The 25,946-nt window shown below is 46.4% G+C and overlaps 1 protein-coding gene across 4 annotated transcripts in view; it reads right to left on the reverse strand.

Annotated features, from left to right (window-relative positions):
- POT1 (protection of telomeres 1) overlaps positions 1 to 25,946 on the reverse strand; it is a 166,747-nt gene that overhangs the window by 89,077 nt on the left and 51,724 nt on the right. For 3 of the 4 annotated variants that reach the window (XR_012643941.1, XM_074984120.1, XM_074984119.1), the window contains exons 3-5: positions 15,054 to 15,126; positions 8,584 to 8,675; positions 1,531 to 1,641 (exon numbers count right to left, since the gene is read on the reverse strand). Coding sequence is in view for 3 of the 4 variants with exons in the window: in XM_074984120.1 (XP_074840221.1) it covers positions 1,531 to 1,641; positions 8,584 to 8,675; positions 15,054 to 15,126 (276 nt within the window). In the remaining variant the exon portion in view is untranslated. The remainder of the gene's footprint in view (positions 1 to 1,530; positions 1,642 to 8,583; positions 8,676 to 15,053; positions 15,127 to 25,946) is intronic. The other variant, XM_074984121.1, reaches the window with a different exon arrangement.

Here is a 25,946-nt window from a genome sequence, read left to right on the forward strand (position 1 = left end):
GCAGGGATAAACCAGGACCTATTGTACTTCCCATATATCTTATGATATAAATGTTCATGACAGGATACACCACTTTCAAAAAATAGGTGAGCAAACATACTCAAATGAACACTACTGTACAAACTTTAATATTGACTTTACTTCTTAAGAATGTTGCTTGTACAACCTTAAATTTGCATTACAGTATGAAAATAAGAATGGCCATAGCAGGTCAGACCAAAGGTCCATCTAGCCCAGTATGCTGTCTTCTGATGGTGACCCGTGCCAGCTGCCCCAGAGAGATTGAAGATAACAGGTAATTTCTCAAGTGATCCATTCCCTGTTGTTCATTCCCAGCTTCTGAAAAGCACAGGTTAGGGACACCATCCCTGCATATCTTTGCTAATAGCCACTGATGAACCTATCCTCCATGAACTTATCTAGTGCTTTTTTTTCAATCTTGTTATGATCTTGGCCCTTATAACAACCTCTAGCCAAAATTTCCACAGACTGACTGTGCATTGTGTAAAGAAATAACTCCTTTTGTTTGTTTTAAACCTGCTGCTATTAATTTCCTTTGGTGACACCTAGTTCTGTGTTATGAAGATTGAGCAGCACTTCCTTAGCAACTTTCTCTACACCAGTCACAATTTTATAGATCTCAGTTATGTATTCCCCTTAGTCACCTATTTTGCAAGCTAAAAAGTTCCAATCCTATCAATCTCTCCAAATATGGAAGCCATTCCATATCACTAATCATTTTTGTTGCTTTTTTCTGAACTTCTTCCAGTTCTGATACATCTTTTTTGAGATGAGGTGACCACATGTGCATGCACTATTCAAGATGTGGATGTATCATGAATTTACATGGCAGCAATATAATATTTTAGGCCTTATTATATATCCCTTTCTTAATGAGTCTCAACATTCCATCATTCTTTTTTGATCGCCACGGCACACTGATTGGATATTTTCCAAGAACTACCACAATGATTCCAAACGTTTTCACATTTAATTTTTAATATGAAGAGACAACCCACAAGGTGCTCTCAAAGCTAAAAACGTTCAAGGTTTTGCACCATAATTGGCTATTGCTTACTAAACGCTCTATGCACTTGTCAAGACAGACATCAATTTCTGACTACATGAATGTGAATGGCAAGATGGAAAGCGCTTTTCTAACAGCTCATCCTGGACGGTGTCAATGTGAACTAAAAGTTATCTCATTCGTGTTAACACAATCCTCCTCAAACAATATTACGTTAAGGTAACTTTCAGGTCACGCCAGCAATGTTGAGATAGGAGGCTTGCAGCACAGCACTTTGGTGCATGCTCCAACTCACCACCTCTCTGTCTTCGGTGTCACCACTCCCCATGATTCTCCACCTTCCCCCCCGTGCACTGCCCATAGTCAGCACTTGCACAGGGTAGATACAGCTTATGATACTTACAGTAATAAACATTTTGTATTTGTACTTTTTCTCTTATGTTAAGAAATTAATGATTACTTGGACATTTAAAGTGAAAAATGGTACCCTTTGCGCCACATACATAAATGGTTGATCCTGCATCTTCAGATACTTCCAGATGACAGCTGTGTCGGTCATCTTCATTTGTAGAAGGTGACTTTGCCACCTTAAATCCAGCTACTACCATGGTGTCCTATTAAGAAAAAGAAACAAACTAAACCAATAACTGACATTTCTTTTTATTCGACATGTTGTATCCCTATGCCGACTTCCAAAAAAAAAAAAAAAAACAACTAATGTTTCAACTGCTATAAGAAAAACCAGGTATCCCAGATATGGTGAAATGGCACACATGATAACAGGAGTGACCCTGAAATAAGTATCACCTTGTACTCACTAAAATTGATGTGAAATTTATGATCAATCTATGGAAATGCCTTAATGAGGGATAAATGTGAAATGACTCACATCACCCCCAAATAACAGTGGAAAGTCCTGTGGCACCTTATGACATGACATGACATGCATCTGACGAACTGGGTTTGTGCCCACAAAAGCTTATATTCCAATAAATTTGTTAGTCTATAAGGTGCCACAGGACTTCTTGTAGTTTTTGTGGACACAGACTAACACAACTACCCCTTAGTTACTTGTCACCAAACAACAATGGCCGCGTCCACACATGCAAGTTCTTCCCAAAGAAGGCAGTGATCTTCCAGAAGATCCCAGGAGCATCTACATAGCAAAGGCTTTCTTCTGGAAGGAATTCGGAAGAACAGGGCACCTCCTCCAGAGTCCACACTCTGCTCCCATGTCAGGAAGACTGCCCTCCTCAAAAAGAATCTTCCGGAAGAAAGTCAGTGCAGATTTTCCACAATCCCCTCTTCCAAAAGAATAGTCCACCATAGTGCTGACCACAGGGAGAACGGAGACACTCTACACAGCACCAGCAGAGCTTCATGGTCCTGTGCTCCAGCCACACCTAAAGTCTCAAGGAGTCCTGCAGACCCCGTCACACGAAGTTGATGGCATCGCATGAGCTGGGCACCAACACGTCCTCACACTCACCCCAGCGGTGGACACCTGCACCCCTGGCCCACTCCTTGGACAGCACATGGAGGGGAATGTCAGGACATGGACATGGGCCCACAGGTCCCATCCCAAGACCACCACCCTCAACATTACAGGGCCCTCGGCATCATCAACCCATCATAGCACCAGCAGGGCCACCCACCTGCAAGGAACTTGCCAGGAAGCACCTGGCTCGTTGCACACCCCCTGGCAGGGCGGGAGAGGCCAGGACAGAACAAGGTGGGGAAGTGCAAAATCCTGTCCCATTCCCACGCAGGCTGGCCACACAGCCACGCCCTGACCCCAGGGGACCCACACTAGAGCACCGCTCTAGCACACCTGCACATAACATCCAGCATCCACATGCACAGACTTGCCATGCACAGCACACATGCCCCCCTCATGAAGGGACCCCTGTGTCCAGGGGTCCCCCTGGCCTGCCAGCACGTTCCCTGGAGGCATGGCCCTCAGCACCCAGCTGCAGGACCAATGAGCTCTCATCCCCTACCTGCCCTCCCTGGCCTCGATGAGGTTGTGGAAGGCACAGAAGGCCCCCAGAACCTGGAGGACGTTCTCCACTCCCACGTCAAGGCGCATGAGTAGGTACCTGAATCTCGCTTTCAAGTGGCCACAGGCACACCTGAAAGCATAGTGTGCCCATGTGAGCTGGCCACTGAAGACCTCCTGGGAGCGAGTGATGTGGCCCATGTAGGGGTGCAAGAGCCAGGGCTGCAGAGGGTATGCTGGGTTGCCCACCATGCAGACGGGCATAGCAATGTCCCCACTGGCACGCTCCCGCTGGGGAATGTAGGTCCCGGCCTCCATCCTCTGGGACAGGGCGGAATTTCTGTAGATGTGCACATCGGGCGCCTGGCCTGGCCAGCCCACATAAATGTCCATGAAGTGGCCCCAGTGATCCACCAACACCTGGTGCATGATGGAGCAGTACCCTTTCCTGTTGATTTACTGGCCGCCACTGTGTGCTGAGGCCCTGATGGCAATATGCGTCCCGTCGATTGCCCCAAAGCAACGGGGAAAGCCAAGGGTGGAGAACCCTACAAGAGCTGCATCCAGGTCCCCAACGTGCACTAATCCCCAGAGTAGCACCTGGTTGGTGGCTCTCACAACCTGTGGGAAACGGAGAGCAGGCAGGCTTGTGGATGTGAACCGACGTGCCCCTGTCCCCTCTTGGCCTTCCGCTCCCCCACCACAGGTCCTCTGGGCACCAACCCCCCTGCATAGGACATCCCCTTCAGCAGGTGGCCTGTGTAAGCATAGGGCATCCTGGTTCTCCCAGGGCTGAACTTCCTGCTTCTCCCGGACTAGCCACTCGCATCCGCGGTCCCTGAGGGTCCTGCTCGTTCAGAGGCCCCTCCCCATGATGGGCTAGAGTGTGGAGCATGCCTTACTGATTGGATGATGGCCCCGACAGTGGACTTGCCCACTCTGAACTGCTGTCTAACAGAGCGATACTTGCCCAGGGTGGCAAATTTTCAAATGGCAGTGGCCACGCATTTCTCCATGGAGAGGGTTGGCTGCATCCAGGTGTCCTGGCATTGGAGGATGGGGGTGAGCCAGGTGCAGAGCTCTATGAAGGTGTCTCTCTGCATCCAGAAGTTCTGCACCCAGCACACATCACCCTACTTGGTCAGAACCACCCGATCCCACCAATTGGTGCTGGTGGGGTGGATCCAGACCTGCCAGATGGCCCTGAGGGGGCCATGGCAGGGGCTGTGATGGGTTGTGACCCCATGGTGCCGGGTCTCCAGCACTGCAGGAGGTAGAGAACTGCCAGCATTGTAGCCAGAAGGCATACCAGGGCAATCCTGCAGGTTCACAGCTACTGTGAGTCCATGGCTCTCAAAGTTGAGGGTCAGAATTGGACACAGGTTCAGCTTCACTGTAAACAGCTCTGCAGACCTCAGCAGCACATGCAGGAAGGGGCTCTATGAGGGGGCCTCTTTAATGTGATGTGCGGCCAGCGTTCCCGGAAGGGCTTTCTGGCCATGCAACCCCATCTGCGGCATTTCCTGGCTAGTTCTTTCAAAAGGGAGCCCATTGCTGTGTAGATGCACTCTTCCAGAAGAAGGGCTGACTCTTTCGAACTGCTTTTATGTGTAGACATGATCTTCTGGAAGACATCCAGAAGACTGTATTCTGGAAGATCGCTGTATTGTAGACACGGCCAGTGTGATTTGAACCAAAAAACACTACAGATTCAAACAGTCCTAGACTTCAAACTCTTGTACCTCTTATTATGACTAGGAATTACTGAATAAAATTCTATGTTTCCATATTAGGGAGAAGGTCAGATGAAATTTCACAACAGTCCTTTTTCTGACTTAGAAGTCTATGAGGTACCTTGAAAAATGTGTCCTTCCTTTGTTTCAGATGTTGTTTGGAACCCCAAGTATCATACCTTTTGTTTGTAAAATGAAAGTACATTAGTTCATGATATGAAGCATGGCCATGATCCCCTACATCCACCACTTTTACTGCTTAGGCTTATTTGAAAGAAAAATACTTCCGCCATGAAAAGCAATATCAGAAATGTCACCTGGGGAACATTTTTGTTGAAATATAGGTCAAAATTCAAGCACAGGAAATATGCTAGTAGCATACCTTTCTAAAAACAATTTTTAACTACTGGACTGAGCATACGAACAGCAGTAAGTATTCTCGGGATTAACCTTGAGAATGGCACTAACAAGATTCAAATATTCCATGTCCTTGAAATGTGCAAACCGCTTATTTTCAGGTTTTTTAACAATGTAGGTAATTTGCTGGTTATAACTTATACACAAAATTCCAAGCCAAATGATATATATAGATGAATATTTTTAAAGATTCTTCCTCCAGTGTAAGTTTTTAAATCTGAAATACATGCTCACACATACCCTCTCTCTCTCCCCCTTTCTCTTTCAAACAAAGCTGTTTGCTCAACAGTTCATCTGGAATAAAGCCAAAGGGAAGTTATTTTATGGAGAGAGTCTTTTGTAAAGACATTCAGTTATGGGTTTTTTAAAATAGCTTTTAAATGTCAATGATTTGAAAACTATATAAAACCCATAATGGAAAATGCTTGCATGAAATGGTTCTATCTGAGAAAGAATGTTGTACCATTGGCCTGTCACAAAAGGAATAAAAAAACGTTATTAGTCACAGAGGGAATGGAGAAGATTTATACGCTTCCTGGTTTAAGAATGAAAATGAATAAGAAATTTCCATCCTGTGCACACTTCAGCTATTTTACATCTATGCAGTAACTCTTTACATAAATTGAAGTGACACATCCAACAGATGTGGCAAGTCACAAATGTATGCAACACACATATATTTTGGCCAGGATCACAGTTGAGACAGGTCATTTAACATCAAAACCAAAACTGAATACTTTAATTGTGTTACTCATTCACAAATGGCAGTGTATGTATTAGTGGAGCCTAGACAAATGTGGGATCATAAATTGGAAATTAACTACATCTTCATGAGGTAGAGAACAAAGGTGTCAGAGAATGTTCCCTTCAAAAATGAGTATGATGGATGGCTTAGACCCTTGGCAGAGGGTTACCCGAGATGACCCTTATAGTCTCTTCTAATCCTATGATTTTAACTGACCAGAGATGTACATCTTGGACTTCTCCATATCTTGTCATGTAATTAATTATTTTTCCTCTTGCACTAGAAAACTTTGATCTTGATTAATGAATGAAAGGAAAACCTGTTTTTACTCTGGGATTTTCAAACAATTACAGAAAGAAAATCCTACCTCTGAATTGAAAACATAAAGTGATCTACATTTTTGGGGTGACCAAGGTTCATTCAGCTAAAATCTGTTTGCAACTGTTACAACGATAACAGTACCAAATATATCCTACGTGCAGATATATGAGCCTCCTTCAGATACTGGCGGCTCCAGGGCATCTCATTACAGGGTTGGGATTTATACAGAAAGAGCTGTACGTAAAAAGATGGGTCCTCCTGTATGAAGAAACTAAACCTGTCTAGGGCACCATTATGGGGCATCAGTACACTACATAACAATATACGTGTATTTAAGTTGTTGTTCTACAATCATTTCCTTTCAGCATTTTGTTTCAACTACCAAATTAAAACAGTGTTCTCAGAAGGCTGTTGGTCATTCATGGTCACATGTTGCTGAAAGGAGGACCAAAGAGGCATCAAAACAGAGAGGCTTGCCTGGCAATAAGTAGTTAGTAAACACTGCATAGTGTATCTGGGTCCCAGTCTACAGAAGAGAGAAAAACATATTTCTATCATGAACAGGTCAGAGTTTAAGACCAGAAGGCACCACCAGATTATCTACTACTACCTCCTGTATTTCACAAATCACCAACATCACTTAAACACTAAATTCAACAACCAAGATTAGGCCAAGATATTATAGCCCACAGGAGATTAGATTGCTATGTTCCACAGACTGAAAATAGGAGGGACCGAGATGCACAGTGCCCTAGGCCCTTGTAATGGCTGGAAAATGATTCAGTGATATATACCTAGATCATTGTGGCAACTGACCCACTCCCACATTCTAAAGAGGAATGCAAAAAGTCCTCAAAGTCAATGGCAATCTGACCTAGTGGAAAATTCCTTCCTGACCCTACATAAGGCAATCGGTTAGACTTTAAGCATATAAGCAAGAACCAACCAGCCAAACACCTGAGAGAGAGAATGCTTAGCTCTGCCTCAGAGCACTCACCTTTCCTGTCCAACACCTCCCTCTACAGCCTGGATGCTTTAGTTGAAGAAGATAAAAGATACTCATTGAATGAAAGAGACAATCAGAAACCACGAGGCATGAATTTTTTTGGAACATAAGATGTAAATCAGAAAAGAGCCTCAGGGTTGTTGAACTCTGCCCCAAGATGCGAGACAAGTGCATTTAGAGCAGGGGTCATTAATGTTTCTGAGGAGCAGTGCCAAATCTTGACCTTTTGACCTCTGTGTACAGTCCAAGTGTCGGTGATTTGTTTTAAAGTCACTCATAGTCCTACTTATAACAGTTGCATTAAGAAATAAATTAAGATGCGGAGCTTTACTGCTTAAGTGGTGGTTTTCTGGCCTTTTGTTAATTCACAGGTGGCATGGCTTTCAGCAAGCTCCCATCTGCATGAGGGAAAGGGGCTGAGCTCCCACCTTGTGTGCCAATGAAAACCAGCTCATATGCCATTCTTGGCACCCATGCTGGGGGTTGCTGACCCCTGATTTAGAGAAACCAGGAATGGGACAAAGGAGCAGCTAGCCTGTAACCATAACATGAAGCGTCTGATTTTACTAGTTCGTCTATCATGCACTCTAGGAGGCTCACTGTTCCTGTCTCCATTTTGCAAGCATGTACATTTTTCAGGCCAATGGAGGTCATCTCTGATTCAAGTCAATTTTCAGAAGAGGGTAGAGGAAGTGTGGCTCTCAGCAGACATGAAAATCATGGCTTCTGTCAGGGTCAATACTGACAATCTGGTTTTTCCTCAACAACTGGGCTAGAAAAGAAGGTATAAAAGGCTCTCAAAAATTTGAAGAATAAAAGGTTCTTGATGTAAATGGAAAAGAGGATGTAAGGTATAGTATGCCAGACTACCTTTCTTTGAGAAGTTAGATGATATTTTGGATAAGGAAAGTACAGTAGAGTTAATGTAACTAAACCTCAGTAAAGCATTTGATACACTACACCACGTGGGAAATTATTAGAGAAGATGGGGATTACTAAAAAAATTGCCAGATAGGAAAGGAATTGCATAATAGGGAGAAGGAAATGGGTTGTGCTTCATAACTCGTCAGCCTCTAAGTCACCAGTATTTTACCCCATTCATTTGCTGGGTATTATAAGTATATGAAATAACCAAATTCTCAGTTTAATTTTTGGGTCAAAAAGAAATTAACATAAGCAAAAAAGGGTATCCTTTCCAGTTAATATTTTTAACACTGGCACCAGGTTACTGAAATTCTATGTTAAATGGCAACCATACAATCTAGATAGAATAATAAATTAAATTAGATTTTTTAGAAAAGCCTCTCAGAATGAGAATTAATTAAAATGTTTTACCCCTTGATGTATAACTTTTCCACAATCCTCTGCCAACTTTCCAAAGAGTGAAATATTGATGCTTCTGGTCCTTGAACATGAATTCTCCGATTCTACAAAAAGCAGCGTGAAGAATACAGATTACCACAACCTTTTTATATCAAAATGGCCACAGAAAAGGCTCTATGATATTTTTCTACACAATTCAAGACATTTTTATTTTGAATATGAAAATTGATATATGCATGCAAAATATTTAAAAAGGCACAGAAAAATCAGCTATAAAGTCAATACTGCCTATATGAAAGAGAATATTTTTTCATGTATTTGATCACAATTTAACAGGTGCATATTGAGTGCATCAATGTATCAATCAACATAGAAAAGACAAAGCTTACACTTGCGTGATCTATTAGACTATTGTACCAAGTTATAGTTAAATAATCCAGAACTTGAAAAAGTCCCTTCACCCACAAGAAGCTTCCTCTGGTGAGTTGAGAGACACAAGCATAAATATCTGCTAAAATTAAGCTTTCATTTTAAAACATTTCTAGCTGTTATTGTTACAGAAATAACCTCCCACATGGGAAACAATACAGTAATTTTCTTGAAACTGAAAAGAACTCCGGGGTTTCTGCTGAGGCTCATAGAAAGACTGAACTGCAGCAAAGTGAAATTAATAAAACTCTGGGGAAGTTTCAGGCTTATTCAGACCTCCACAGTCACAATGAAAAAGGCAAGGATTGAATCGATTACACCTGCTGCAGCTCTGAGCGTTAGCACTATAGATAAGTTTCATTGGTAATGCATGCTTTTCAGGTGTACATAACAGAAATGTAGATAGTGAGGCATAGCTTACAAAAATAGAATAAAGGAATACTGGAAAGGTGTGGATATATACTTGAGTTCATATCCTACAATGCTCTTTACAAGTCCAAGCCCAATATCCTACAATGCTCTCCAAACACCTGCCTTCCCATCTACATGGCTATTTTTAGCAGGAAGGTGTCCCACTTCTTCCCACTTTACAGAGACTTTGACTTTCTCTGCTGCCCCTCCTTTACCAGAGCGTTTAATTGAATCCTCTTGCCACACATCAGTGTGTTTTTCACTGTGATGTTTAACGTACACACTGTGATGTACACTACACACTGCTGAAAACGATATATAGTGTAAATGTACCCATAGTAGGCATCTTTCAGTCTACATAGACTATGGATTGTGCCCTTTAAAGTTTCAATTGAGGACTTCATTTACAGCGTCTATTGTGACTATGAAGACCCACACGAGAGTGACAGTCCTTGCTGCATCTCTTGCAGATGTAGTGGGTGTCTGGCAAGTCCTTATTGTGCTTTCTGTGCACTCGCTTCTCCTCTGCTAGCTGTCTGATCTTCATCTCGCCCTTCTGAAGACCCTTGTGTAACCCCTGTCTCCATCTGCTTGGGGTCGTCTGCTAGTTCTTCCCAGTTGTCCAGCTCGATGTCTACCTCTCTGAGGTCTCTCTTGTAGACATCTTTGTAGCGCAAATGGGGGCGTCTGGGAAGTCTTTTGCCAGAGGCTAGCTCACCATACAGGATGTCTTTTGGAATCCTTCCATCATTCATCCTGTGGATGTGGCCAAGCCAGCGGAGTCGACACTGCCTGAGGAGGGTGTGCATGGTTGGGATTCCAGCTTGCTCGAGGACGGCGGTGTTGGTCACTCTGTCCTTCCATGATATTCCAAGGATGCGCCTGAGGCAGCGCAAGTGGAAGACGTTCAGCCTCTTTTCCCGGCGGGCATACAGGGTCCAAGTCTCGCTGCCATAAAGGAGGGTGCTGAGGATGCAGGCTCTGTAGACTTGCATTTTGGTGTGAGTGTACAGCTTGTTGTTATGCCACACTCTCTTGCTGAGTCTGGACAGAGTTGTGGCCGCTTTTCTGATCCTCCTATTTAGCTCAGTGTCCGACGACAGGGTGTCAGTGATGGTGGACCCGAGGTAAACGAACTCGTGGACGACCTCTAACGTATAGTTGTCAATGCTGATTGATGGGGATTCAGCAACATCTTGACCGAGTACGTTTCTCTTCTTTAGGCTGCTGGTAAGCCCAAAGTCCTTGCACGCTTTGGAGAACTGTTCCAGCAGTTTTTGAAGCTTGTCTTCTGTGTGAGACACTACAGCAGCATCGTCTGCGAACAGCATGTCTCTGATGAGGACTTCTCGCACCTTAGGCTTAGCTTTCAGCTTGCAAGGTTAAAAAGTTTCCCATCAGATCTTGTGTGCAGCAAGATGCCCTCTGTTGAAGATCCAAAGGCGTGCTTCAGGAGGAGTGCGAAGACGATCCCGAACAATGCCTGAGCAAGCACGCATCCTTGTTTGACGCCGCTCCTGATTCTGAAAGCATCCGATAATGCGCCGTCATATTGGATGGTTCCTCTCGTGTCTTCGTGGAAAGACTGGATCATCTTGAGTAACCGTGGAGGACAGCCTATTTTGTGGAGCAGTTTGAACAGACCATCCCTGCTGACCAAGTCAAAGGCCTTGGTCAGGTCGATGAAGGCTATGTAGAGTGGCTTTCTCTGCTCCCTGCACTTCTCCTGCAGCTGCCTTAGAGAAAAGACCATATCAATGGTAGACCTCTCTGCGCAGAATCCGCACTGCGATTTGGGGTACACCCTCTCAGTAATCTTCTGGAGTCTGCCAAGGATGACGCGAGCGAACAGTTTACCAGTGACGCTTAGGAGGGAGATTCCACGGTAGTTGTTGCAGTCACTTCTGTCTCCTTTGTTCTTATACAATGTTACAATGTTAGCATCGCGCATATCCTGTGGAACCTCACCCTCTTTCCAGCACAGGCACAGCAGCTCATGTAGAGGTTCCAGGAGTGTGTCCGCAGCACATTTGATTACCTCTGGTGGTATACCATCCTGACCAGGGGCCTTTCCTGCTGCAATGCTGTCGATGGCTTTCTTCAGTTCGTCCACAGTCAGTTCTTGATCCAGTTCGTCCGTTACTGGTAGGAGCTCAACGGCATCGAGGGCTGCGTCAACCACAACGTTCTCGTGTGAGTACAGCTCGGAGTAGTGCTCAACCCAGTGCTCCATCTGTTTGGCTTTGTCAGCGATGACTTCATCAGATTTGGATTTCAGAGGTGCCATCTTGTTCTGGGTGGGTCCTAATGCCTTCCTCATACCCTCGCACATTCCTCTGAGATTACCAAAGTTGGCACAGGTCTGGATGCTGCTGCATAGCTGGAGCCAGTAGTTGTTCGCACAGCGCCTGGCTGTCTGCTGTACTGTTCTTCGGGCCTCTCTAAGTGCTTCCTGGGTACTCTGGCTCGGTGAGCGTTTGTACTCCAGGAGTGCAGCGTGCTTCTTTTCAATGACTGGAATCATCTCATCGGAGTTAGCTTCGAACCAGTCATTTGTGTTTCTAGCTCTTCTTCCAAACACCAACAAGGTCGTGTTGTAAATTGTATCCCTCAGATGTTGCCATTTGGATGTCGCATTGGCGCCCCCAGGGCCGCTGCGCAGATTTTCCTGGAGGGTGTCTCTGAACTTTTCAGCTTTCTCCGACTTTGCCGTTTTTCTGGCGTCAATGCGGGGCCTTCCAGCAGGTTTAGAGCGGTACAGCTTCTTGGGTCTCAGCTTGAGCTTGGAGCAAACTAGCGAGTGATCTGTATCACAGTCAGCACTATGACAGCTGCGTGTCAGAAGGATGTTTTTGAGGTTATTATGCCTAGTGATGACCACATATAGTTGATGCCAGTGCTTCGAGCGTGGGTGTCTCCACGACACTCTGTGCTGTGGCTTCGTTCGGAAGAATGTGTTTGTGATGCACAGATTGTGGTATGTGCACAGTTCAAGGAGGTGCTGTCCATTGTCATTCATTTTTCCCACACCGAAGTGTCCTAAGCAGGAAGGCCATGAGGCCCAATCAGCTCCAACTCTTGCATTGAAGTCGCCCAAGATGTACAGTTGTTCACGAGCAGGTATTTGCACTACAGCAGCACTAAGCACGTCATAGAACTTGTCTTTTACTTCTGGTGTGGCATACAGGGTTGGAGCATAAGCGCTGATCAGGTGGACAGGACCGGCGCAAGTTTGAAGTGTGATCCGAAGAAGTCTTTCTGATCCGCCCATCACTAAATCCACCATTTGTAGAAGGGTGTTTCTGACAGCAAAGCCAACGCCATGCTCTCTGGGTTCTTCTTGGGCTTCACCCTGCCAGAAAAAGGTGTAGGCCTCTTCCTTTAGAGATCCCGAATCTGTTAGTCGCGTCTCTTGCAGTGCAGCGATATCAACTCTGAGCCTCTTCAGTTCCTCGTTGATGACAGCGGTCTTTCAGGAATCAGTGATGGCCTGAAGATCTTCAGTCAAGCCGGTCAGCATGGTCCGCACATTCCAGCAAGCAAGCTTAAATTGTTGATGTTTCTCATTTCTTGTTGATGTTTCTCATTTCTTGTTGATTGTTGAAATGTACCCATACAGCAGAGGACAGAACTTAAAAATAACCCCCGAGGCTCCAGACAGAATGGTGAAGTAGCAGAGGTTCTCTACTGGAGGATAGGATAGAAGGGTAGAAAAAGTAAAGGAGGAAGGAGGAAGACAGAAGTAGGAAATTTTCTTCTGGGCCAGGGAGAGGGGCTTCAAAACCTTGATACTGAACTGTCAGAGTCCAATACAAGAGTTGCAGCCCTTGAGGAATACCTGGGAACACCATCTGCATTCTCCCCAGGAACTGAGAAAGGTGGGCTTCTCAACAGTTGTTTTGAATCTCACTAGGAATCTCTCCCTTCCTCATTTTCTTCCATCTTCTAGATGAGCATTTCAGTTTTGAATAGAAAGAGCTTGTCTACCCTGCAAGTTTCATTGATAAAACTTATGTTCACACACAAAAGTCAACAAAACAAAAATCACCAAAGGGTGTTCTCACACTGTCTCGGTCCACAATCATGGCAACAATAGGGGCATCATCATAAACAGTGTGAGCAATGCACTGTGGGTATGTATCCCAGCATGCTGTGGGAAGGCAGAGCTGATCACTGATCATCTTGTGATTCCCTCCGAGTTCTCCCACACCCTCTTCAGCTTCCAGGAGTAGAGTTATGAGTACCTCTGTAAGCTCTCCATCCTAGGAAACGTCATAGTACTGCTGCAGTCTCTTGCCCCCATCCTCCTGTTCCCCCCATTCCCTCCCCAGTCCCCAGTGACACCTCGCTGCCTGCCACTAAGTTTATAGTACAGGGGAGAACAAGAACATTCTAACGATTTGCTCTTTGCTCCCCAAACTGAGCAGCACACTTGGAGGTTAGATAATTCCCACAGTTCTGAAGGGGGATGGGTGTATGCCTGCAGGGAAGCAGAGATTAAAAGACTGAGCAGAACGATCAGGGCAAGCATTGTGGGATACTGGCGGAAGCTAGTTATGTCAATGAAACAAACAGCATTATCTACATTGGCTCTGGGTGGACAATAAAGGCTGGGAAGTTTAGGAATGGAAGTTTGTTGCTGTCAATACTGAGCATTCTTCCCAGCAAAAGTTGCCTTGCAGCACGTATGCTCTTACTGTTTTGTCACTAAAAGGCGTGTCTGACAATTATCAGAGGGGTAGCTGAGTTAGCCTGTCTCCTCAAAAACAACAAGAAGCTCTGTGGCACCTTATAGACTAACAGATATTTTGGAACATAAGCTCTTGTGGGCAAAGACTGGCTTTGTCAGATGCATGTGTGGGGGGTTCCAGAGGAGGGTTTAAATACATGGGCTTATGAAAAGGAGGGAGTACTCCAGGAGTACTCCCATTTCCCCAGGAATAACCCTCCTTTTCATAAGCCCATGTGTTTAAACCCTCCTCTGGAACCCGCAGCTCATGCATCTGATGAAGCGGGTCTTTGCCCACAAAAGCTTATGCTCCAAAATATCTGTTCATCTATGAGGTGCCAAAGGACTTCTTGTTATTTTTGACAATAAAAGTTGGCTGTGTAGATAAAGCCCAAACGTCTCATTTGTTCAAAAAACAAACAAATCCATTAAAAAGATAGCTTTAATCTGTTCAACCCAGACTACGATTCAATATATGTTAAAAAAAATTATCTTCTGTCCACTCAATAGTCACAGTAAATATTTTGTTTCCATGTATCAACAATGATGATAACAAGTGAATTTGATGCACTTTGCTCCTTAGTTTCTCAAGTGATTACAAACTGAAGAAATTCATCATTAAGACTATATATAAAAGTAATGTATTGCTGGAACAATCTATAACAATAGATTACAAGGTTCCATAACTCCAGGAAGCCTGTTTAAGCATTACAGTCACATTGTTTCAAACCACACAGTGGCATGTAAACTTAAAATATCATATTGTGGGGTAAGTATACAAACATTAAATTAAGCACTGAACACAACTAAGCAGATCTTCCCCAAGATTCATTAATACTCATCTTATAAAATTTTAAAAGATGCATTAGTAACTTCAGCAAAAACAAAGAACTCTAAGTTTAAATCGGAATACCTTGAAGTACAATCTTGAAAAATTCTGTTCCATTTCCAAGTTTAGTTAAAGGGTAAGAGGAAATAACTGTTCCCTAAAATGAGAAAAGAGAAAAAAAATTGCTTAACGAAAAACTCTAAAAATAAGGTCATGAGCACCTCTAGGTCACTGAAACAGAATTAACTTGTAGATGATTCAAAGCTCAAAGCCATCTTCTGGTTTGGAGAGTCAGGCATGAATTAATGTTATCATAGCCTGACAAACAGATTGTGGGGGAGTTTGCTGTTCAAGGTTCAGAAAATATGAGATTATGTAACTGAATTTTAACCAAAAGGTGTCAAGTGACAGCAAATCAGATAATGATCAATGTAATCACCTGAGCCAGAGTAACAAGAACCAAAGAGGTACAAATGGCTAATAGGTGACCAAAACAAAAGTAAAGAGAAGTTACTCACCGTAGTAACGATTGTTCTTCGGAATGTGTCCCCGTGGGTGCTCCATGATAGGTGTCGGGCTCACCCCAGAGCCGCAGATCGGATCTTTCCAGCAGTTTCTGCCGGACCGCGCATGCGCCGGCGCACGCCACTCCCTTGCGCGCTCCCGGCCATGTGCGCGATCCAGTCCCCGCCAGTTCCTTGACCAACCGCCTCGGATGCTCCTGAAAAACACCAAAGAGAGATCCGAGGCGGGCAGGATGGGCGGGTGGTGGAGCACCCACGGGGACACATCTCAAAGAACCATCGTTACTACGGTGAGTAACTTCTCTTTCTTCCTCGAGTGTCCCCGTGGGTGCTCCACGATACGTGACTACCCAGCAGTAACCCAACAAAGGAGGTGGGTAATCGGGTTATGTGCAGCTTGCCCCTGAAAGGACCGCTGTCGAAAGAAGGGTATCCTCTTGGAATATCCTGTGTAGGGCATAATGCTTGGCGAAGGTGTCATAGGATGACCAGGTCGCCGCTCTGCAGATGTCTTTTAATGCAATGCCCTTGAAAAAGGCTGTTGATGCCGCCACCGCCCTGGTGGAGTGAGCCCTAAGCGGGGCCAGTAAAGGAGTCTTTCTAAGTTCGTAGCACATTTTTATACAGGATACGATGTGCTTCGAGATTCTCTGTGAAGAGAGACCTTCTCCTTTTGATCTGGGAGCGAGAGAGACTAGGAGTCTATCCGTTTTCCGGAAGGACTTAGTCCTGTCTATATAGAAAGCCAGCGCCCTCCTCACGTCCAGGAGGTGTAGGCGCGCCTCTTTGTTGGAGTTATGAGGCTTTGGATAAAACGAGGGTAAAACTATAGGTTCGTTAATAAGAAACTCTGAAGAACCTTTCGGAACAAAGGCTGGATGCAGCCGTAAGGTTACCGCCTCCTTTGAAAATACTGTGCAGGGTGGCGTTGCCATAACTGCCGCGAGCTCGCTCACCCTGCGAGCTGACGTGATTGCAAGAAGGAAGGTTGTTTTATCGTAAGGAGACGGAGGGAAACTGTGGCTAAGGGTTCAAAGGGTGGTCCCGTTAGCGCGTTAAGCACCAGGTCCAAGCTCCACGAAGGTGGAAGTGGTTTCCGAGGGGGGTACAGGTTTACCAGCCCCTTCAGGAACCTGGTAACCATGGGATGGGCAAATACCGTGGGCCCTTCCTCTTTATGCCGAAACGCCGATATAGTGGCAAGGTGGACCTTTAATGAGGATAGGGAAAGTCCGCCTCTCTTGAGGTCCAGTAAATATTCTAATATTACAGATATAGGAACATCAAGGGGAGCTAATTGCTTGGTAGAGCACCATGCAGTGAATCGAGTCCATTTCTGCTTGTAGGTCTTCCTGGCAGAAGCCCTTTGGTTACTTTCTAGGACTTGTTGCACTCCCTCCGTACACGTACTCTCTAGGGAGCTGAGCCATGGATTAACCATGCTGGCAGTCACAGGCCTCGGGGGGTGTGGATGCACTATGGACCCCTGGGCTTGCGTGAGCAGGTCCGGCGCCACAGGAAGGGGCATCGGTGGGCAGTCCGACATGCGCAGAAGCAAGGGGAACCATTGCTGTCGATCCCAAGTTGGGACAACTAGGATCATGCAGGCTCTCTCTCTCCTGGTTTCTGCAAGACCTTGTGGATGAGCACTGTGGGAGGAAATGCGTAGAGCAGGGGGCCCTTCCACGAGATCGCGAATGCTTCCCCCAGAGAGCTCCGTCCCAGTCCTGCCCTGGAGCAGTATTGAGGGCACTTCTTGTTGTGTTGAGTGGCAAACACGTCTATCTGGGGAAACCCCCATGCATGAAAAAGCGGTTGTAGCAGATCAGAATGGATCTGCCACTCGTGTGTGAGTGCGAAGAGCCTGCTCAGCTGGTCTACCTTCACGTTGTGAGCGCCTGGTAAATACGAGGCTTTCAACGTTATATTGTTGGTGATGCACCAGTTCCACAGCTGGACTGCTTCCTCACATAAGGCACGGGATCGAGCTCCGCCTTTTCGATTTATATAAAACATGGTGGAGGTATTGTCTGTATTGATCCCGACTACTTTGCCTTGTATATAGTCTTGAAAGTGTTTGCAGGCGTTGAACACTGCTCTGAGCTCCAGTATATTTATATGAAGCGACTGTTCCGTAGGGGACCACAGTCCCTGCGTCACCTTTTCGCCAATGTGTGCTCCCCACCCTATGTGGGAGGCGTCAGTGGTGAGGAACATAGAGATTTGTGGTTGATGAAAGGGTAACCCTGTTAGCATGTTCTTGGGGTTCACCCACCATTGCAGGGATCTGCGCACTTCTGTTGTGGGTGACACCACCCTGCGGACGGTGTGTGTTGCCGGTTTGTAGACGCTCGCCAGCCAATGCTGCATGCTGCGCGTATGCAATCTGGCGTTCTGTACTACGAACGTTGCTGCTGCCATGTGGCCTAGCAGCTGTAAAGCACATTAGAACCGGCACCATGGGACTGAAGGTGATGACTTGTACGAGGGAACCAATAGCGCAAAAGCGAGCATCTGGTAGATAAACCCTTGCAGTGATGGAGTTTGTGTGTGCCCCTATGAACTCTATGTCCTGTGTGGGGTCGATCTTTGGACTTCGCCAGGTTGATGACCAGGCCCAGCGAAGAGAACGTGCTTGCTGTAACGCATATCATGCGTAGTACCTCTTCCTTCGAAGCCCCTTTCAGTAGGCAGTCGTCCAGATATGGGAATATAAACACCCTCTGTCTGTGCAGGTAGGCTGACACCACTGCCAGGGTCTTGGTAAAGACTCTGGGGGCCGAGGAGAGGCCAAACGGCAGAACCTTGTATTGGAAATGTTCTTTGCCGACCATAAACCGGAGAAAGCGTCTGTGAGCCGGGTGGATTGTTATATGGAAATACGCGTCTTGTAAGTCGAGGGCTGCGAACCAATCTCCATCGTCCAGAGCTGTAAGAATAGAGGCGACTGTGATCATCCGAAAGCATTGTTTGTGCAAGTACCGGTTGAGGCCTCGAAGATCTAAGATGGGCCTCCAGCCTCCTGTTTTTTTCTCTGTGAGGAAGTATCTTGAATAAAACCCTTTCCCTTGGAGTTGCTCCGGCACTCTTTCCACTGCCCCTATAAGCATAAGATGGTCCACCTCCTGCTTGAGTCTCACTTCGTGGGAGGTGTCCTTGAGATGGGGGCTGGGTGGAGGTCATGGCGGTGGGAGCGACTGGAAGGGGATCGCGTAACCCGTGGCTATGATCTCCAGTACCCATTTGTCTGTGGTGATCTTTTGCCACTGGGCGTAGAACGGTTGGAGGTGATGATGGAACATTAATTGTGGATGACATTGCGCGATGGTAGTGATAGTGCAGCCCTCGATCTGTCCGTCAAACTTGTTGCCTTTGGCCCTGCCCCGAGGATGCATGGCTCTGTTGGGAACGTCGCCTGGGAGATCTATACTGTTGGTGCTGTTGATGCCGCCCTTGGTCGTAGCCCCTTTGGTACTGAGCACGCTGGGGTTGATACGGGTATCGTCTTTGCTGAGGGTAATACTTTTTCTTTCTGTATGGAGGGGTATAAATCCCCAAGGTTCTGAGAGTGGCCCTTGAGTCTTTACTGGAATGAAGGACCGAACCAGTTGATTCAGCAAACAACTTCTGCATGTCAAAGGGGAGATCGACAATCCTTGCCTGCACTTCCCTTGGGATACCCAATGTCTGAAGCCAGGATTCCCTGCGCATGACCACTGCCGTAGCCGTTGAGCGTGCAGCCATATCTGCTACGTCCAGGGTGATCTGAACTCCTGTCCTCGAGGCTGCGTAGCCTTCCTGCACGATGGCCTTCAGCACCGGCTTCTTATTCTCTGGAAGCGAGTCCATGAGAGAAGTCAGTCTGGAGTAACTGTCAAAATTATGGTTCGCTAGGTGTGCTGCATAATTTGCCATTCTCAACAGTAGGGTAGAGGAGGAGTAGACCTTTCTGCCGAATAGCTCTAACTTCTTGGCATCTTTGTCCATTCCCCCTGCCTTGTACTGGGAAGTTTTCGACCTCTGTTGAGACGATTCCACCACCAGTGAATTTGGTTGTGGGTGACTAAACAGGAACTCCATGCCCTTCGCTGGGACGAAGTATTTCTTATTCGCTCTCTTGTTTATAGGTGGAGCGGACGCTGGGGTCTGCCATATCATGGTAGCGGACTACATAATTGCTTCATCAAGCGGAATAGCTATTTTAGAAGAGGCCGGAGGTCTCAGGTTTTTGAGGTGCTTGTGGTGCTTCTCCTGCACCTCTGCTGTTCGGATGCTTTGCGTAAAGGCGACCCTTTTAAACAGCTCTTGGAACTGTTTGAGATCGTCCGGGGGGGTGGACATCCCCTGGGGCCATAGCCTCGTCGGGGGAGGACAGAGAGAAACCACTGGGGTAAGCCTCCCTTGAGCCCTCGGGGTCCTGTTGACGATGATACATCCTCTCACTGGAGGCTTGCGAGGGAAAATCTCGGGGTTCCAGAACCAACTCCCCCTGAGATAGCTGCGTTTCCGTCCCCGTCCGCGATTGCCTTCGGGGATAGTGAACTGTCTGGGGGGACCTGTCCCTGGGGGTGTGCTGTCTATGCCCAGCATGATGGGGCGACCATGGCAACGCGGGTACGGTTCCTGGGATGGAGACCTGGACCACTCTCGAGGCGCATATCCCTGGCGTCTGGGGGAGTGAGATCGTCTGGGTGATTGAGACAGTGGTGAAACTTATTTGTGGTCATACTCCAGGGGGTCAAATCCCAGAAAAGGCGAGGGTGGCCCGAGCCATGGTGATGCTGGCTGGAGGAACGGGGAGGGAGGCTCAGGGTAGACTGGGGGAGACCCCTGACTCCTTGTTGGAGTTCGCAGCATAAGGGGAGGGCTTAGAGAGAGCAGCCCTGCAGCCCTGTCTGGAGAAGGGCTGCGGTGCCGGGCTTTCTCTGCTGCCTTTCCCCTCCCCTGTGGGGGCTAACTCCGCCCCTTTCCGCTCCGGGGATCTCGGCCCTGCTGTCGGCGCCGCGCTCAGCACGCTTAACTGCGGTGCCGCGCGGGTGGTCTCCCCCGGTGCCTGCAGGCCGCGTGCCTGCGAGCCCTGCACTGTTGGCGCCCCGGGGGTCTGTGCCGCTAGCTGCGGTGCCGCCGGTTCCAGCGCTTGCCTGGCTGCCGCTCTGACCGCGGTGCGGGCCGGCTGTTTAATCATCGGAGGTTCAGCCTCTGCCATGTGCGCTTCCGCACCGCCGCTTGTTTGTAATTGCAGCTGGGGGCTATGTGCTGCACCCGTCCCGCTCGCTGTAGCTGCTGGCAGGGATTGGGTTGGAGAGAGCTTCCTCCGATTTTGCACTGATGGGGTGAGGGACGCTGCCTTCCTTTTATAGGGCCCTGTGGGTCCCTCTTGTTCAGGCCGCTCCGGCACGTCTGGCTGGAGGGCCTTATCAAAGAGCAGCATTTTTAGCCGCATTTCTCTATCCTTCCTGGCTCTGGCCGTGAGCTTTGCGCAGAAGGAGCATTTCTGGGTGACGTGAGATTCCCCCAGGCACCTAATACATTGACTGTGCCCATCGGAGGCCGGCATCGCTTCGCGGCATGACTCACACTTCTTGAATCCTGAAGAGGACATTGCAGTGAGTCTTTGAGTTGTTAATAGGGTACTTAGCACCTTCTCTGTGCTTGTTCCCCTCTCTCGGACCCAGCCTGCTGCGGCAGGAGGCCTAATGGCCTTACGTCCCCGGGCCTCTGCTGCTCCTCTGGTTACTAAGGCTTTCTGCCTATGCTGTCATATACTTTTTTTTTTTTTTTTTTTTTGCAATAAGAGAAAACAACAAGCTAACTGAAAAGAAACTCTAAAAACACTAAGAACATTAAATACGCTGACTCTGGCCGCAGACTGAGCGGATTCCGTCTGCAGCCGATGGCGGCTAAGAAGGAACTGGTGGGGACCGGATCGCGCACGTGGCCGGGAGCGCGCAAGGGAGCGGCGCATGCACGGTCCGGCAGAAACTGCTGGAAAGATCCGATCTGCGGTGCCGGGGCAAGCCCGACACTATCATGGAGCACCCACGGGGACACTCGAGGAAGAACCACTGCTTTTTATTACATCTAGTATATTTTCTAAGATATGTTCTTCGACCTTCCACCCGAAGAAGGCACACATTCTATGAGAAGTTAATGATAGCAAGTAACCCAAAGAAGGCAGGAAAACAGTAGCTACTCAGAATATGCAAAATAATATTGATGCAGAAGGAGCATAACAACATAATTAACTGAGTTACAAAACAGGAGCTAACATCGTATAGACACTAAAAAATAAATTTGATTTCTGTGGAAGAGTCAAGTGAATGGACACACACACAAGGAACTCAACAATTTTTCTCTGCAAGAGATTCTGCCAATAGTTGCTAATGAGTACTTCAGAAACACAGGTGATGTCATTAAAGGAGTTAACTATAAAGTTAAATTTTGCTTGTAAAGGGCAAATGAAGGGCTAATTCACAGAGGTAAAACAAGTGTCTACAGAGATAATGTAAGATCATCAGAAGATATGGTGAACTGCAAATATTTTGGGGGAAACTGCTGAGGTGTTTGTGAAATCAAAATTAGAGTTAAGAGATAAAAGACTACGGAAATTCATGAGAGGAACAAATAAGCCTCTGTTTAAATGTATATAAGATCTGGATAACTAGAAAAGTGGTATTACACAACTTCGTATTAGCTATGTGTATCCATGGGTGCTCCAGGGTAAGTGCACCCCTGTCTCATGGACCCTATACCACCAGGCAGCTCCAGACCCCCATTCCCACCCCTTTTCTGCTCATTCTGCCCAGACCCCGTACTCCCACCCAGACCCCACACACCTCTCCTGACCTTCTTGCCCAAGCTCCCCACCTGCACCCTATTTCTGCCCCCTCCCTCCCAGACCACTCATCTCCACTCTGACCCCTCCCTTCCAGATCAAAAACCCACATACACCCTTCCTCTTCCACACCTCCAGCCTGCTCCTGTACCCCCTCCAACCTACATCCTGCACCCCCTCCTATACTCCAATTCCCAGCCTGCTCCTGCACCCACTGTCCCTCCCGCCCACATCCCATAGTCTTGGCCCTTATTTTTCTACTCGTCAGCTTTATTGATGCCAAAATAGTAACAAAGTTATAACTTGGGTTGTATTTAATCATGGTGAAAGTGCCAATTTTCATTAGAAAGATGGCAAGTTTTATGTGGCAACATTTAATATCACAAAGGCACATTTATGATCACTAAACAATACTTTACGAAGACGACCGCAGCAGATGGAGGCAGGGGTTACACAAGGGCCTTCAGAAGGGCGAGATGAAGATCAGACAGCTAGCAGAGGAGAAGCGAGCGCACAGAAAGCACAATAAGGACTTGCCAGACACCCACTACATCTGCAAGAGATGCAGCAAGGACTGTCACTCTCGTGTGGGTCTTCATAGTCACAATAGACGCTGTAAATGAAGTCCTCAATTGAAACTTTAAAGGGCGCGATCCATAGTCTATGCAGACTGAAGGATGCCTACTACTACTACTACTTTATGAAGATACCGGAAATATTTCTAAAGATAAGTTGAGAAATAGATTTTTCAGTTTAACTTGGAGAGTTATTTAAAATTACAAGAAAAGGATAATCTTAGCACAAGTTGTTAAAAATACATCAAATTTTGCTTGTTATTAGGGATGCTAAAACAGTGAGTAATCTGGTAACTGAGTAAAAGCACCAAAATTTCTACTGGTTACTCGGTTAACTGTCCCGATTCCCACATGCACATCCCCCAATAGACACACACACACACACACACACACCTTGCTGCTCTGCATTTAGAAAGCTCATCCAGCATACAGGCTGGCTCACTTCTATTCCCACGGCCCCACCCCGCCATTTCTCACCTGTGTGTTGACCCAACCTTTTAAATGCAAAGTGGCAAGGGTGGGAAAGGGAGACAGAAGCTGAACCAGTCTGCATGCTGGCTCAGTCAGCCTTTTAAACGGAGAGCAGCAGGAGGGAGAGAAGTGGGGGGATGGAGAGAGAGAGAAGAATGCCTGATCCTGGAGCAAGCAAGGATATAGGCTGAGCCATCCACTAACTATTTACTTGTGGGGAAGGGCTGCAAATAACTGGTAGCTTCTGCTTATCAGTTAGTCATGTAACAGGATATTAACAAATCGGGATGTAAAAGAGCAAAGTAAGTTTAAATCTAAGTCCAACTGAATGTAATAGAGTTGCCAGTGTAACAGAGCAGAAACTGATTCAAGGTGGAAAAAAAGGGAAAAGCAACTGAAGAGTTAATTACAAACAAAGGATAACCTGTGAACAAATCGTTAAAAAGTAGAGCAAAAATAAGTGTTACAGAACTTTTGTTGGTGAGAACTACTCTTTGAGTTCATTCTCCTGCAGCTCAAAGGACTGATCTAATTTCTCTGGTTTCATGCCCCTGCATTTAGGTTCTAGCACTGGTATAACACTGTGGTCCCCTATAGGAGCACAGATGAACATGCAAAAGGGGGCTGCACACAGAGTGGCCTGGGCCACCTCCCACAAGAGCAGGAAAGAAGCTCCACTCAACTCCACTCTCCCCTAGCCCAGCTCCACTCTTCCCAGAGCTCAGTCCCAGCTCCAACTCCAGCTCCATTCCAGCCCAGCCTCACCCTCATTCCCTCTCTGCACCCAGACCAGCTCTGCAACTAGGCCCAGCTCTGCCCACATCCCCAGTTCAGCCCTCAGCTCCACCGAGCACACTCTGCAGTAATGCAGGGGCAGATATAGACAGATTACTGATAAGGGGAAATGCAACAGAAAAAGTTTTAAGCACCAATGGTACAACATGAAAACAAGCTTAATCATTTGCACTGTGGACTGGCACTTAAAGACAACTCTGAAGTCTGGAAAAAAAATGCTCCACTGACCTGCTAAAACTTCATAATGTCCTTGTCATTTAATCCCATTCTGCTTTCCTAGAAAGAGAGCTGATAATCTAAGTAGGAAGTTTAAAGGTTAAGCACTTGCACCTTTTCACTTAGTAACAGAGAGGAAGCCGTGCTAGTCTATACACTATCAAAACAAAAAGCAGTCAAGTAGCACTTTAAAGACTAGCAAAATAGTTTATTAGGTGAGCTTTTGTGGGACAGACCCACTTCTTCAGACCATAGCCACTTTTCACTTAGGTGCCCCCAGATGATATAAGAAACCATTCTGCTCTAAGCACTCATGAAGAGTCTAGGTATATCATACCACGTGTGTGTTCTGGAATTTTTTCCCCTCCTTTCTTTTTGCACCATAGTGTTCAAAAGTTTATCTGTCTCCTCTGGTAAAGTAACAAAGTCCAGTTTTGTAACATAAACCAGGTGGGCTTTTGGTTATTCTGCCCCATGTTTTACATATTTCTGCTGATGCAGGTACATACTCTATATATTCTACAGATATTTAACACATCATCATACTTAGTGACAAAATTACACCACAGTTGGGTGCTCTACTTTTCTTTGGTGTCCTACATAGCAAAAAGCATCAGGAAAACAAGCAGGGCACACTGCAATGACCAACAAAGAAAGCAATACAGTACTGAACATTTGTACTGACACTACAAGAATTGCTTGTAGATTGCTTGAAGCTGTTAATCACCACACCTTTCTTCTATCTCAACTACTGCTAGAAAACTTACTCTCCTAAAGCTCCCTTCTCCAGGTGTTCCCCAGGAAGTACATATCTAGTCAGTTTCACTAGTTCCCCATAAAAGTTAAGAGTGTTCCATTAAGTAGTACATCTTTCAGATTTTTGCCTAGCTCTTGCTCATTTCCACAGCACTGTCTGTCATGTACCCCAACACCCCTGTGAAAAGAAAAATGGCTTACAATTCACAGCCTTCAGAATAATACATTCCAACAAATGAGTTTGGACTAACATTTCAGTTAGCAGAACAATAAGGAGTCCTGGGGCACCTTATAGACTAACAGATTTTTGGAGCATAAGCTTTCATGGGCAAAGACCCGCTTCATCAGATGCGTGAGTGGGGAGGTGGGGTTTCCAGAGGGGTATTTAAAGAGTGGGGTCCCAGTGAAAGGGAGGGCCAGACCTGACAAGGTCTATTCAGCAAGGTGGAAATGGCCCATTATCAAAAGTATTATCATCTCAGGCACTGGCCCTCTCACCACAGGATTGTCTGGATATGTGGACTCTCTACTTAGATCCTATGCCACCAGCACTCCCAGCTTTCTTCGAGATGCCACCGACTTCCTCAGGAAACAATCATCCATTGGCGATCTTCCTGAAAACACCATCCTGGCCACCACAGATGCAGCGGCCCTTTACACCAATATCCCACATGCAGATGGACCCCAAGGTGTTAGGAACATTATCCCTGATGGGACCGTGGCAAAAATGGTGGTGGACCTTTGTGACTTTGTCCTCACCCACAACTATTTCAGATTTGAGGACAAGTTATACCTTAAAATCAGT

This window comes from Carettochelys insculpta, chromosome 1 (genome assembly GCF_033958435.1).
Source record: "Carettochelys insculpta isolate YL-2023 chromosome 1, ASM3395843v1, whole genome shotgun sequence".
Taxonomy (NCBI): Eukaryota; Metazoa; Chordata; order Testudines; family Carettochelyidae; genus Carettochelys; species Carettochelys insculpta.